This window comes from Propithecus coquereli, unplaced genomic scaffold, assembly GCF_000956105.1.
Source record: "Propithecus coquereli isolate 6110/MARCELLA unplaced genomic scaffold, Pcoq_1.0 Scaffold136, whole genome shotgun sequence".
Lineage (NCBI taxonomy): Eukaryota > Metazoa > Chordata > Mammalia > Primates > Indriidae > Propithecus > Propithecus coquereli.
Genome location: NW_012137858.1, coordinates 4,348,323 through 4,363,937, shown reverse-complemented (window position 1 = coordinate 4,363,937; position 15,615 = coordinate 4,348,323). Strand labels below are relative to the sequence as shown.

The following is a 15,615-nucleotide window of genomic DNA, read 5'->3' as shown; positions in this document are numbered from 1 at the left end:
GCTCAGGCTGGTTTGGAACTCTTGAGCTCAAGCAATCCTCCCACCTTGGCCTCCCAAAGCACAGGGATGACAGGTGTGAGTCACCAGGGCCAGCATGCTATGACATTTTAATCTCATTTTACAAAAATAACACTGTGCAATGGACTGAATATTAAACAAACAAAAGACAACTGGGAACAGTGAACATTAACAGAAAAATTTGATGATATTAGGCCATTATTCCTAATTATTCTTTTATGAGTAAGACTGGCATTGTGGTTATGTGAAACAAACAAAAAGTAATAAAGAATCTCCATCCTTTAAAGGTACATGGTAAAATGTTTACAGATGAGACGATGCCTGGTATTTACTTTAAAATAATCCAGAGCACAAAAAAGGGAGTGAGGAGTAACTGAAGAGCTATATGTAAAACAAAATTGGCCATGAATTGATAGTTGTTCAAAGATAATAGGTACATGGAGATTCATTATACTAGTCTCTCTACCTCTGTGTATGTTAGAAAGATTCCATTAAGAAATGTAAAATTTAGGCCTGGTGCAGTGGCTCATGCTTGTAATCCTAGCATTCTGGGAAGCCGAGTCGGGATGATTGCTTGAACTCAGGAGTTCAAGACCAGCTCTGAGCAAGAGCAAGACCCCGTCTCTACTAAAAAACAGAAAAAACAAAACAAAACAACAACAACAAAAAAACCAACTTAGAAATGTAAAATTTAGAGACAAAACCCACACTGGAAGCAAAATAACAACAGAAAAACAGACAAAACTATGGAGATACAGTAAGGGACACAGATTTGAGGAAATAACGTAGGAAAAGAACACAGCAATATAAAAAATAGAGATGACAGCCAAGTTTCTAAAGAAAGGAACATATGGAACAGAGAAATACTAAAACACAAAAACCCAAAGCAAAATATGGATACTGAGGCAGAAAAGCAAATCAACACCAGAAAGAAAAAAAAACCAGGTGATCTCAGAGTTCTTAGCCACACTCAATGCCAGAACAGAAAAATGTCTATAGAATTCTATGGGAAAGAAAGTATAATCAAATTGCATACTCAGCTAAGTTAAAAGGTAACAGAGACAGGCATTCTCAAATGGTAAGAATTCAAGCTGTAATAGCCATAAATCCTTATTTAAAAAATAAACAAAATTTAAAAAATGGCTAGATGGATGACAAACCCCAGCCACATCAAGAATGAATCAAAAAAAAAAAGGAATGGGGAAACTGATAAAAGAACTAATGATAAATAAATACAGAGTAAATATAGACCAATAACTTTAGGAATATAAATGTTTTAAACCTTTACCAAAAAATAATGATATAAATGATGAGGTAGAGAGAGGTTGAAATATAAAGTATATTTGTTTACTCCTTTTTCATAGGGAGAAGTTCATGCTTTATTTCAAAGTTTAAATGTGCAATTTACAAAGACAAACTCTAAAGTCATACCCTTTGAAATTTTAGAGGGCTCTTTAAACTAGGCATGTACTATCTTTACAAAAACACTGACTTTTTAAAAAAATAAAAATGAGAAAATTTTATGATTCATTCTTAGGAATGCAAGAATTCTAAGTATGTCATAGATAAGGAAAAGGACATAATTTCAGAAAACACACACAAATATGAATACACTTAAAGGATGGTGCAGTATTAACTAGTCAAATGTTTATTCTGATGTTCTCTGAAGGTCTACAGAAAAAGCCAAATTTTAAAAAAAGGTCATCCTTTGTGATGGAGATTATTTTATCAATCATGAGCTGTCAACACAAAGAAGACAAGCCAAAAGAAAGCCTCCAATGGAACAACCTGCCAAAGCGTTTTTACTGATTGTATCACAATACTAAAACAATAGATATGATAGGCCCAGGATATGCTTTATTTCCATCCTTCCCTTACAAATCTATAATACTTCACAAATCTTCTCATTAATCCTTAATGGGAAGATTTATCTACAGCATTGCCTAGAGTTGTTTTAAAAAATGTTGTAATATTCATAAACCCAAATCTATAAAAAAACAAAAACTTAAGGGGTTATGTGATGAGGAGTAGATTACTAAGGTTAATTTTAGTAAGGGACCATCATCACAGGACTTTTCAAAAATGAGGAACTTGTACTCAGGTTAAAATTATCTTGGTACCTCAAATCATTTGTGAATGAGACAGAAACACACATAAATATACTTGAATTGTGTGTGACTCTGTGGCATAGCCTAAAGACAACATAGGCAACAAAATACCAGCACAGTATAGTTCCATTACGAAATGAAAGTTCCACTTAGGGACTCTAACCAATATAAGTCTCTAGGGGAGGGCAGATTCTCAAGAGTCTTTTGTTTCAACATCCTCTACACCTTTACCCAGACTCCCCCCATTTCCCAACTCTTGGGAAAAAGAGTTGCACTTTCCCACAAAATGTCAATTCCTTTATTTTAGCTGGAGAAGGGTTAAGTGGTCACCTCCAGGCTCAAATTACAGCCTGAGTTGTAACTGAATTGTTTGTCTCAGGTACAGTTACACCAGGAACTAGTTAATATGATGAACTAACTGATCTCTGGTCTGAAACTATTTAGGTCTAATTAATATTTGATAACAGGGTACTCCTTATCATCTAGTTTAATTTTTATAAAGAGCTCTGTGTTAAGGTTCCAGGCACAAATAGTAAAAAATTTTCTTTGCCACTGAAAATTTGTATATGTAAATCCAACATTCCTAGGTTGCTTGGTTAATGCTATATATAGGCAACAAAACCTCACCATAACTTTATTTGCCACCATGTTACCACCCTCTTTCCCATCTCTTTGATCCCACCACAAAAAATTCTGCCAATGCTGTACTAGGATTTGAAAATTACCTGAAGGAAAATTATACATTAAATGAAAAAAATATCTGAATAGATATCCAAGAACATTATTTTGAAATAGTGATCTCAGAGAGCTGAAAAAGGTCATGTCTCTAGAAAATTATGTAAAATCATACAGTAGTATTTAAAACATAGTATCATCCATAAGGATGTCTAATATAATTGCTGCGTAACAGTTTTAGAACTGATACTTTATTATCACTGTATCTCCTATTAATGTTCTGCCAGTTAAAATTTTTTTCAAGAGCAATAAAATGGACACGAAACTAATGATGAATCCCTTCTTTCTCAATAACCTGCATTAGACTTTCTTATGGTGCTTATTAAAAGCACATATCCTAGGCCCCATTTTTGGAAATTCTGATTTATCATATTGGGGGAAAACACAGGAATTTTCATAAAAAAAAAAGCTTATTGTCCCCACGATTCGGCCCGAACCGCTGCACTCTCGTGACATCATGGTGGCTTACTGGCACCAGGCCGGACTTAGCTACATCCGATACTCCCAGATCTGTACAAAAGCAGTGAGAGATGCACTGAAGACAGAATTCAAAGCAAGTGCCGAGAAGACTTCTGGCAGCAGCATAAAAATTGTGAAAGTGAAAAAGGCATGATCTACTCTGCTTGAAATGCCACATTTCCAAGGTGAAGATGTGTGGGCTCATGTTATGGCAAATTGAAAACGATCTCACTTCATGGAAAAAAAAATACTGTCTTGTTCATAAATTGACAATGCCAATAAAATGAAGTATGGTTCACTCTTAACAAAAAAAGTTTATAGGTAATTTTTATGCAAACTACTACTAATTGGAGAACTAACTACTGATTGAGAACCAACTACTGGATTAGACCTTTTGTTCCTCTCAAAGCCCACATCAATTCCCTAAGAACTCTATCACCTCTACATGGATATAATGTTTGATGCATAAATTTATAGAAAATTGCATACTGATTTTAAAATATAACGCTGAAACAAACTGCTTTTAAACCAACCTATACTCTTCAATTCAGATAATTTGGTAATGAGAAAATAGTGATGAAACATATTCAAAATTTAACTGATACAGGCATCAGTCTTTCTATTAAAAATAAATGTTCTCACCATGCCATGATCAAATGTGAACACACCAACGTCACGTCCATGATGAATATGATTCCGTCTAATAATTGGGTTTCCATGATTTTTAACCCAAATCCCAGCTAAAGCATTATTGGAAATTTCATTATCCTCATATATTCCCTACAAAAATTCATCAGAAACAACATTAGTAGAGTTTTAAAAAACTTTTAAAAAAGGAAAAACCCCAAATTCAAAAATACCTGTGCATGATCTGTTATATAAAGTCCAACATTTTCACAGTCGCTGATGTTACAGTGCTTGATAGTAGGACATGCTCCTTGACCACTAACACATACTGCAGAACCAACTGTAAGAAAAATTATTCATTTATTAAAAACCTACTGGCAAGAACAGTGACTCAATTTCACTGTAAAAGATAAAGGAAACACTAACCTGTGCATGTACTTCGGATGATACAGTGATCAATAATAGGGCTACAATTTACTGTAATCTCTAAGCAGTGGTGTGCATTGTGGTGTTGAGCAGATTTGTCATCAGGGTTAAACTGCAAAGTAGAAATTTTGTTTCAAATAAACAGCCACCACTTTTATTATTTCAACATGTATATTTTAAATCTTAAAATTTCTTACCCTTATTGTCATATATCCAACATAAGCATCTTCAGAGCCTTCCATAAAAACAAAGGTTGAATCTCTAGTGTTTTCAATTATAACTTTGTCTGCTACTTTTCCAGGTGCTGTGGAAAAGATATTTTAAGGCATATTACCTTTATTCCATTTCAACAGATGGGTACTTCCACGGAGGGGAAACTTTTTAAAAACATTAGTACTGAGTAGGACTAATATGCACTTTATCAGTTAACTATGTTTCATCAGCTTTACTACAAGCATTCATATTTAACGGAGGATATTATTTGATTACCATTATACTCAAATTCACGAATAAGAATAGTTCTAATAATATTCAACTACAAATATCATTAACATCAAATGCAGTGGCATATTAAAAAATGGTTTCTTATGAAAACAAAAGCACCACCAGCAGCAGCGCCGGAAAAAGCAGCTCAGGGAGAGAAGAGACCTCTTTATTTAAATTTATTTCCAACACTGGCCTCAATTTGGAATGTAATAAAATCATCAGACAAAAATTTTTTTACACTCTCTCCCCTTCTTTATGATGGAGATGGGGGAGGGAAGCAAAAGCAGTAGTAAATGCAAATTTCATTAGCAAATAATAATCATTAGCTATCTTAAAATGGTCTACATACTGTTCAAAAAACGAGATAGCAACAAATCTTCAAATGACTCATCAGTATTTAACAGATATTTCATTACATTTATTCTTAGAAACTTGACCATAAAACAGCTTTGAAATAGTACAAAAAATATTTAAAAATTACATTTCAGTTCCTTTAAAAACATAGCAATAAAAACATTAGCATCCTTATTTTCAAATAAAAGATAGAACATTTTTCTTTAATGAATAACTAAAGGCAACTGGAAAAAGTACTGACATCAAGAAATATATACATCTGTAATTTCTGAACTCTTACATGTTTTCGTATCTTTCACATAAAATATGTGTGATATCTTCATTCCTATCCTACTAGTAAGGTATTATCAAAGTTCAACTGGATTTTAAGTCACTAGCATTTTAAAATCCCATCATTAAATCAAATAAAATATTAAAATTCAAATGACAATCATTTCTAAATACCTGCACCAATCATGGTGATTGGAGATTCAATATATATCCATTCATCAGTATATATTCCAGAATGAACAAAGATAAGTCCATCAAAATGGGCTTCTTGTACCCCACCAAGGGCATCTTCAATAGTATCATAATACTAGAAGAAAATAAAAATGTTAGTATATAACTGAAAGATTACCATTTTAAGTCAGAAAAATACAAATCAAACATACCAACATATTTTCTCTTCCTTTATATCTTGCAGGGTTACTGTAGAAATGTTCAGCAAATCCTGGCTTTACATGTGCACCTTTATACTAAAATGTCAAAAACAAAACAAAACCAAACATTGACTAATGTAAACATTATATTCTAAATTAATGTACCACTACATGAATAACTTTTTTAAAATATCAAAACAATTCTAAAGTATTCCAAATAATTTCCTGTCACAGTGTATAATGTAAAATCCAGAACAAGTTACAACTCAGTAATATCAAGAAAGAACAGTGTTTCTCAATCTCAGCACTATTGGTATTTTTGGCCAGATAATTCTTTGTTGTGGGGGCCGTTCTGTGCATTGTAGCCTCTACCCAGCTAGATACCAGCAGCACCCTTTTCTCCCATTGTGACAATCAAAAAATGTCTCCAGAAATTGCCAAATGTCCCTTGGAGAGCAAAATCATCCCCAGCTGAGAACCACTCATAAAGGACCATATGAAAATTATGCTAAACATGGCATACAAGTTCAAATAGACTCACTGAAATCATAACTGCTCTCACAGTACTGACACTTATTGCCACTAAATTATTCAAAGATATATCAGTAATGAAAAGAATTGTTAAATATTCTATTGGTTGATAAATGTTCATTGGTTTACCTTTAAAACCTATTCTTGAACTTAAATTTATTTATTTATTAATTTTTTTTTCCCATGACACCGAGTCTTGCTATGTTGCCCTTGCTGCACTTGAACTCCTGGGGCTCAAGTGATCTTCCTGCCTTAGCCTCCTGAATAGCTGGGACTATAGGCATTGCACCACTGTGCCCAGCTAAATTTATTTTTTAAAAAGAAATTTTTATTTACAGACGTATAATATAAATCAATATTTTCTATTTATAATTCATACCAACTGCTGGAAACTCTCTTTCCAAGGATTTGGATGTTCATATTCTTCTGGATTAATCTGGTAGAATTTACCAGGTTCAGGATGCATCATAGGGCGAGTATATTCAAATACTTCCATGTATAATCGTTTCCTGAAGGGAGAATTAAGAACTTCCTGATAAAATATTCTTTAGACTAATAAAATTTTAAACTACTCAGTTTTTGAGGCCTCAAAAACTTGGATAAGAACAGACAAAGCTGAATATCAAAATGCAGGATTTTAAATGTGAAAAGTTTTTGGCTAAAACAATGTTAACTATGCATGAAAATTAGTTCACCCAAAAGAATGGAAAGTGTCAATTTCTTAAAAAATTGTACTTGGGAGGAAAAAAAAGCTACCCCTACTGTGAAAGTTTCATACAATTATCATTTAAGAAGATAATTTTTTAAAAAATACTTTCGGAATTCTTTCTGTATCTCCAGTCCATTAACATCTTATCAAGAACCATCAAATCTTAGAACTGGAGTATAGTAACCATTACCATTTTTTGTACAATGCATAATGTTTTCTTCTTCTACTCTTCATTCTCATTTCTCCTTTCTAACACAAGTATAATTTTTCTCTTAAATATAAGGTGTGCCTTATTTTCTGCATCATAAAAATAATAGATATAACTTTTGTAAAACAGAAAAGTATAAAGAAAAGAGATAACCTATAGTTTCAATATATTCACTATTAAGTTTACCATATTTCCTTCTAGTCATTTTATTTACGGATCATTTCTTTTTTTTTTTTTTTGAGACAGATCTGGCTATTGCCCTGGCTAGAGTGCTGTGGCGTCAGCCTAGCTCACAGCAACCTCAAACGCCTGGGCTCAAGCGATCCTCCTGCCTCAGCCTCCCAAATAGCTGGGACAACAGGCATGCGCCACCATGCCCAGCTAATTTTTTCTATATATACATATATTTTTAGTTGTCCAGATAATTTCTTTCTATTTTTAGTAGAGACGGGGTCTCGCTCTTGCTCAGGCTGGTCTTGAACTCCTTACCTTGAGCGATCCACCCGCCTCAGCCTCCCAGAGTGCTAGGATTACAGGCGTGAGCCACTGCGCCTGGCCAGATCATTTCATTATAGCTGTGATTTTACAGCATATCAAATTTTGTATTCTGTTCTTTTCACTTTTTACTAGCATTTTTCCATGTTATTAAAAATACTTAGTAAAAAAATCACTATTAGCGGCTATATCACAATGCTTTAAGTAAACATTACATGGTTTCCTTAGTTCATTCTCTTGTTGGACATTTAGATTACTTCTAATTTTTCTTCACTATTAATTGTGCTATTATGAAAAATTTTTACATAAGGCAAAAGATTTTTTTTTTTTTTGAGACAGAGTCTCACTCTCTTGCCTGGGCTAGAGTGCTGTGGTGTCAGCCTAGCTCACAGCAACCTCAAACTCCCGGGCTCGAGCGATCATCCTGCCGCAGCCTCCCAGGTAGCTGGGACTACAGGCATGCACCACCATGCCCGGCTAATTTTTTCTATTTTTAGTTGTTTGGCCAATTTTCTTTTTTCTATTTTTAGTAGAGACGGGGTCTTGCTCTTGCTCAGGCTGGTCTCGAACTCCTGAGCTCAAATGATCCTCCCACCTTGGCCTCCCAGAGTGCTAGGATTACAGGCGTGAGCCACCGTGCAAAAAAATTTTCAGAAGCAGAACTGGGTCAAAGGGCACACATATTTTAAGGTTCATGAATACCACTGTTTTCCAAAAGTGATGTACAAAATCTATACTCTCACTAACCTATCAGATTAAATTCATTAGCTATTTTAAATGATGCTAAGTTCTGTTTCTAAAAAGCAATTAAATGAAAAACATCATAATTACTCAGTTGTTACTAACTGACCAAGAGCAGAGAAAATGCTTCATTTACTGATTAATAAATACCATCTGGACTGACAGCCCACATTTGTGATAAACAAGTAACTTGGAACTTACAAGCATTTCAATTTTGTTCTGACTATTTAACTATAACTACCAACTAACACTTCAACTCACCTACCATGTTTAGCATTTTGGGCAGTAAAATAATATATCCCATGTTATAGGAATAGGTTTTTGCTTACCACAAAATTGGATCATTAGCAAGTTCACTGAAGCGTTTACACACACAAGCTGCTCTACAAAGATCCTGTTCCAGCAAATAAGAGAAGATTTTTAAAACCACTTCATCTGGCAGTTTCTCCTGAAGATACTGTTCAGCAGGTGCTGCTATAAAGAGATTAATAAACAAAGTATAAATTATTTATCATGCTAGCAATGACTTTCTCATTATTTAAAGAACATAGTTTTCACTTTATCTAATGAATAGCTTTTATTTTTTGATGACTGTAACTTCGTTAAGCATTTGGCTTTCACAGATGATACACATTTATTTCCATTTATCCTGACTTAGGTATTCTTTGTTTTAGGTATGTGCCATCCTCAGAAACTGGTTAAAATAAATATATAAAAAGTATTTTTATACAACAATAAAAGTCAAAGAGGGAGAGGTCAGGGTTCTAATGTATGTTCTACGATAATCACTTTCTCAACCTCAAATTTAATACTCAAATACATTTAATTTTTATTTTTTGTATCAAACAAAATTTTTAAAATATCTTACTCTATCCCTTATTTCCCCATAGGAAATACCTGATAGATCTTGTGATTTTCCAGACACTCTTGCACGTTTTGCACGATGACCAAAATTTTCTGTAGTTGAAGTTGAGGCACCCTTCAAAAACAGAAAAAACCAAAAACTAATAAAGCAATTATATTTACCACACACAATCATTACTTTGTTTCCTAAAAATTCTTTCATTATAAAAAGAAAAGCAATGACATTTAAACTTACCTCCATACTGCTCTTTGTAGGACACGCTGTTCTTTTCGGTAAAAGAGTTTTTCTACGAAGTTGGTATGGACTATTCTGTGCACCAGGACCTGATTCTTCTGCAACCATATCTGCAGGTACATCATCATCTGTTATAAACAAAAGCAGTAAGAAAAATGACACCTATTCTTAAAAAGTTCTATGGATACAGAAAACTTTTTTAAAACTTCAAATTCAAAATTCCAACCACCTGGATAACCGTGTAAAAGAAATGTTAGATTTCCACATGTACTGTTGTATAAGTACCACAGGCTAACCATCCGTGCCACTGGAATGTTAGATTTCTATAAAACTTGAAACATATTTTAAAAAAAAAGGTGAGGAGGATGTCCACTTGCTAAAAAGAGTGGGAAGGGGACTGATACCACACAGTTAGACACCAAATTGAGTGAAGAGGGTAGCCAAGAAAGGGGTGTCAGAGTCAAAGGGGTGAGGAAAGTGTCTACAGAAAGGGAAAGCTCAGTATAGGGTAACAGATACCAAGTAGGATAAAAAGTGTATTCAACAGTGGTCTGGCATATGGCATCGGACTTCAAGAGGAGTAAGAAATAAGTCTGCATGGGGGAGGGGAAATGGCCTGGAATACAGTATAAGAGCCAAAGTAGGCAAAGGAGGGCATCACACAAGAGAGGGGAATGCAGAGATTGAAGATTACATACAACAGCAGGACTGATCAAATAAGTAAATAGGATAATGGAAGCCAGATTTGTCACTGTCAGAGAAGAGAATAATAAATGTAAAAAGAAAAAAGCTACAATAAACCCTTTAATGTCAGACTGAAATTGGAGGTATCAGTGTAAACTCATGGTTTCCAAACACAGATATAGAAATAAATGTTTAGATACGTGTGGGTGTATGTGCATATATTCCCCAGCTCTAGCCACTGACAGAGCCTGGGAGCAGTGATATTCCAAAAGCAATGAGCATGACTACCAATTGCATCTTGGCTTCTGAACAACACTTTCTATAAAGAAATGAAGAGTCCTTGGAGAAATGGCTGATTCCAGGGCTGAGGTAGGAAAGTATAAGAGGAGTCTGGAGTATCTTGTGGCACAAAGAAAAAAGTAGTCAAAGAATGATGAGGACAGTCAAAAGGACACAGAAGTCATCCTGAAAAGGCTCCCACTTGGCAAAATTATGTCAGAGAATAAAAATTAATAATTATAGCAAAGGGATTATATAACCCACAAAATAGAAAAGCAACCTATAAATCCATACTTATATAAACAAGTGAATCAAAAGTATGATGATGAACAGGATATTTACAGTATGTTTCCACAAAACACTTAAGTAGAAAGAGAAAAATAACTCCCTAGTAGAGACACCAATCAGACACTGCCATATCAAGTGCTCAAAGTGAACATCATCATTAATAGGACAAATTGAAATCATATGCCACCTTATAAGCATACAATAAGATCACAGCATGTCTATGATATTCCTGACAAAGATGCATAACCTGAATCTAATTATGAAGAAACATCAAACAAACTCAAATTTGTTCTGATTTGTTTTATAAAATCAATGGTCCATAATCATCAAAACTGTCAAAATCTGGAAAATCTAAGGAACTGTTCCAGACTGAAGGACATTGTTTGGAATTGAAGGAGACTGAAGAGATGTGCTAATTGAATCAAACGTGTGATTCTGAACTAGATTATTTTACAAAAAGGATGCTATTAGAACAATTATTGAAACTTGAGTGGAGTCTTAAGATTATAACATGGTAATGTATCAGTGTTAATCATCTGACTTTTAATAGTTGTAGTGGTCAGGTGCAGTGGCTCACAACTGTAATCCCAGTACTTTGGGAAGCCGAGGCTGGAGGATCGCTTGAGGCCAGGATTTTGAGACTAGCCTGGGCAACATAGTGAGGCCCCCATCTCTATAAAAAAACAAGAAATTTTTAAAAATAGTTGTATGGTTATTCAAGAGAATATTCTTTTTTTTTTTTTTTTTTTTGAATCAGAGTCTCGCTCTGTTGCCCAGGCTGGAGTGCTATGGTGTCAGCCTAACTCACAGCAACCTCAAACTCCTGGGCTCAAGCAATCCTCCTGCCTCAGCCTCCCGAGTAGCTGGGACTACGGGCATGCGCCACCATGCCCGGCTAATTTTTTCTATATATTTTTAGTTGTCCAGCTAATTTCTTTCTATTTTTAGTAGAGACAGGGTCTTGCTCTTGCTCAGGCTGGTCTTGAACTCCTGAGCTCAAACAATCCACCCGCCTCGGCCTCCCAGAGTGCTAGGATTATAGGCGTGAGCCACCGCGCCCAACCTCAAGAGAATATTCTTGCTTACAGGATATATATATACCAAAGTATTAGGAGGTGACAGGGTAATAGATTGGCAACTTAAATCATGAAGGGTTCAAGGGGATTTCTTTGTATTGTACTCCTCTTTTCTAAGTTTAGATTTTAAAAAACTCATAAATTTGAGTAATATAGGAAGTTTAAGTTTAGATTTTAAAAAACTCACATATTTAGTAATACATGAAGTTTAAGTTTAGATTACAAAACTCATAAATTTGAGTAATATATAAAAAATTTTAAATTCTTCTTGGAAAATAAACACCACAAATGTAGTCAAAAGAAGAAATGCAATTAGGAAAAATATCTGCAAAACATATCACAAAAGGGTAACTTCCTTATTATAACTGAGTGTCTACAAATCAATACGGAAAAGATCAACAAGTCAACAGAAAACTGGGCCAAGGACATGAACAGTTCAGAATTAAGGAAACAAATGAAATACAAATAAAAACTATAATAAGTTATTTTTTATCTAGCAGATTATCTATCATAGGTCAAAAAGTTCAGTAACATACTAGTATTATCAAAGGATAATATGAGGGAAAAAAATAGTTCTTAACTGCTCTATGGAGGGCAATTTGGCAAGAGCTATTACTTAGCCACTCCATTTCTGGGAGTTGATCCTGCAGCTATTTTCACATGTGTGGGCAAAGTGGTATGCGTCAAGATATTCACTGCAGCATTGTTTATGATACTGCAGGGTAATGATAAAAATGTTCATCAATAAGAATTTGTTAAATAAGCTATAGTATAGCTATACAATAGACTATTATATGGCTATTACAAAATGTAAAGCAGTTCTATATAGATTGATGTGTAAAACTATAGACCAACTATGATGTCTTTGAGAAGATATGCAGGGAGCTGGGAATTGAGTATACCTTTCCCTCTCTGTATTACCGAAGAGCCCACCACTGATTTGTGACCAAGGTGGCTCTGTGTCCTGCGGTTTTCCAGGAGGCTCAAAAGCTGAAGAAGCAAAAAAAGGCCTTTAGCTACAGAAGCAGCAGCTCAAAAACAAGATAACGAGAGGAACCCAGAGAAGCCTTCCAAAGCCTGACCAGAGGCACTCAAAGAAAACCAATGAATTCTATTAAAATTAAACGGAAAAAAAAAAATCTCAAATTCCCATTTGTAAACACTGTCCTGTTCTAAAGCACTCAAATCTCAGTTCTAAAAATACTATATTGAACTCTGTGCTGAGGTAAAGAATTTGTGCTAAATTTCTATACAGTTCTCATAATAAATTACCAGTGACTGTTCTGAGAATCAGATGCAGTGCCAGAAGGTACTTACACAGGGATCATTCTGGAAAGATTACTTGGCTAGGATTGTGATAAGCAGCAAAGGAGAAAGCTTAGGGGGGAAAAAAAAAATCTCCATTTGTATTCTCTTCTTCTTTTGAACTCCTATAGTTCTTTTTGTTGTTGGTTTTTTCCCACTTAAACTGTGTAGTTATAGTTCTGAAAATGTACTATATATTGCTTACTATACCTTAGCTGCCTTATGTTGTAGTTATATGTAGTTTTTTGTTATATGCCATATTTCCCTAACAAAATTATAAACTCTGAGGGCAAGGGTTCTCTTTTATATTCTTCAGTATTTACTTTGGTACCAAATAAGTACTCAATAAATGTTGATTCCCATCTATGGAAAACATTTCAATTTTACTCAATTCAAGGACTTTTTCCCAGAAGCCATCACTAGTGGTGGGCTATGATGACCTCATGTCTTACTTTACAGAAAAAAATAAAAAGCCAGACAAGAACTGCCTCAATTTCCTACCTACAAATCCACAAACATATTTCATGTACTTCCATTATTTTTTGTTCCCTCCTGAAATTATGGGGAAGTATTCCCCAAGACAGACTCAGCACACATGAAGCAAACAAAAAATATTTGTTACATAAATAAATAAAACAATGAATAAGCCAGTGATCTACAGTAGATAACCAAACTGGCTCCAACTCAATAACCACGAAATTATGATTAGTTATGTACAGTTTTGTGCCAAGTCTTAAAACAAGACTTCAAAATAATTTTATTTGCTAAAAAATTTTTTAACTTTATAGTTTGCACTTTTGCATCTAATCATAGAATGCCAATATTTAGATGTCAAGCCGTAATTTAAAACTACTAAAAAATAACTCAATACCAAAAATGTTCAATTTTAACTTATCATTTACAAAAAACTTAAATTTTTAGTTAAAAAATGTTTCACCAGAGATGTTCACTAGAAATAGAATGTGATCCACTTATGTAATTTTTGATTTTCTAGTAGTTATGTTAAAAATAAAACAGTAAAATTAATTTTAATATGTATTTTATTTATCCCATTGTATCTAAAATATTTCAACATGTAATCAATATAAAATTATTACTGAGATATTTTACACTTTTTCCATACTCAATCTTTGACATCAGTATGTATTTTAAACACAGCACGCCTGAATTCAGACTAGTCATACTTCAAGTGCTCAATAGCCATATGGTTACACTAATTGGACAGTGCAAACATATTCAATTATACATCACCAAACAATGGAGATATGTCCTGAGAAATGTGTTTTTAGGCAATTTCCTCATGTGAACATCATACAGTATATTTATATTAATACAAACCTAGATGGTATAGCAGCTTACTACATACCCAGGCTATAATGGCATAGCCTACTGCTCCTAGGCTACAAACATACAGCATGTTACTGTACTGAATACTGCAGGCAATTGTAACACAACAGTAAGTTATTTGTGTATCTAAACATAGAAAAGGTATAGTGAAAATATGGTATTATAATCTTATGGGACCACTGTTGTACATGCAGTCTGTTGTTGACCAAAATGTTATTATGTGGCACATGACTGTGTGTATAAAACCACACACATACACATATATATCATTCATTAAACTTTTATCAGTTCCCTTAAAGGATAAAAAGTTATAATAATATGCAACTAAAAAGGATGTTATATACAAACACATAATATCAAAATTTATTTTGTAATTTCTAGATTTTACTTTAAGTCCTATACTATAAATATACTAGAATCTTCACTATTAATGGGAACCACAGGGCTAAGTAAAGGCTTCCAGAGAATAAACATACTTCTCTAACTAAAAAATAATCTTTTGAGAATAAATAGCACTGAAAATGTGTATTAGGATTCAAATAAGAATCCCAAGTGTCTTGAGTCTATCCATTCTGAGGCTAGCAGAATACCTTGATTTTTATATAACTTTATAACCACCTTAAAGATTTGCAAAAAACTATACTATTGATTGGTTGGAGTTTAAAGTCTATACATTTTAAATTATAAACTAAGCTAAAGCTAGAGAGTAGTTTGTGGAATTTAACCGACAGAAGTTTTTTTCCCCACAAATACTACACATATTCCAAATTACTTACCCATAGCCACAGATCAGATTGGAAACTTAGGCAAATCTGTGCTACCTAACTAACAACTTTGTGTTTAGAAACAGCTCCCAGTCTCACAGTGTAAAGAACCACACTTGACAACTGTTTCTAACACAGAGGGGAACTACCACAGCTTTTCTCCGACTACTAAAAAAATTCACAAATAAACTAAAATCAAGACAAAATTTATTTTAAATGCTTAAATAGTTTGCTT

At 33.9% G+C, this 15,615-nt stretch overlaps 2 protein-coding genes across 2 annotated transcripts in view; one reads left to right on the top strand and one right to left on the bottom strand.

Annotated features, from left to right (window-relative positions):
• The window catches only part of FBXO11 (F-box protein 11), an 86,749-nt gene that overhangs the window by 19,350 nt on the left and 51,784 nt on the right, over nucleotides 1-15,615 (bottom strand). Inside the window, exons 2-11 of the mRNA XM_012638865.1 lie at nucleotides 9,638-9,765; nucleotides 9,436-9,517; nucleotides 8,868-9,012; nucleotides 6,765-6,894; nucleotides 5,867-5,950; nucleotides 5,658-5,790; nucleotides 4,571-4,677; nucleotides 4,374-4,485; nucleotides 4,181-4,287; nucleotides 3,963-4,100 (exon numbers count right to left, since the gene is read on the bottom strand). Coding sequence (XP_012494319.1) covers nucleotides 3,963-4,100; nucleotides 4,181-4,287; nucleotides 4,374-4,485; nucleotides 4,571-4,677; nucleotides 5,658-5,790; nucleotides 5,867-5,950; nucleotides 6,765-6,894; nucleotides 8,868-9,012; nucleotides 9,436-9,517; nucleotides 9,638-9,765 — 1,166 coding nt within the window. The remainder of the gene's footprint in view (nucleotides 1-3,962; nucleotides 4,101-4,180; nucleotides 4,288-4,373; nucleotides 4,486-4,570; nucleotides 4,678-5,657; nucleotides 5,791-5,866; nucleotides 5,951-6,764; nucleotides 6,895-8,867; nucleotides 9,013-9,435; nucleotides 9,518-9,637; nucleotides 9,766-15,615) is intronic.
• Nucleotides 3,290-3,625, top strand: ATP5E (ATP synthase, H+ transporting, mitochondrial F1 complex, epsilon subunit). Its single transcript, XM_012638867.1, has one exon. It carries the CDS (start codon nucleotides 3,319-3,321, stop codon nucleotides 3,472-3,474), a length of 156 nt encoding a protein of 51 aa, XP_012494321.1. The 5' UTR covers nucleotides 3,290-3,318; the 3' UTR covers nucleotides 3,475-3,625.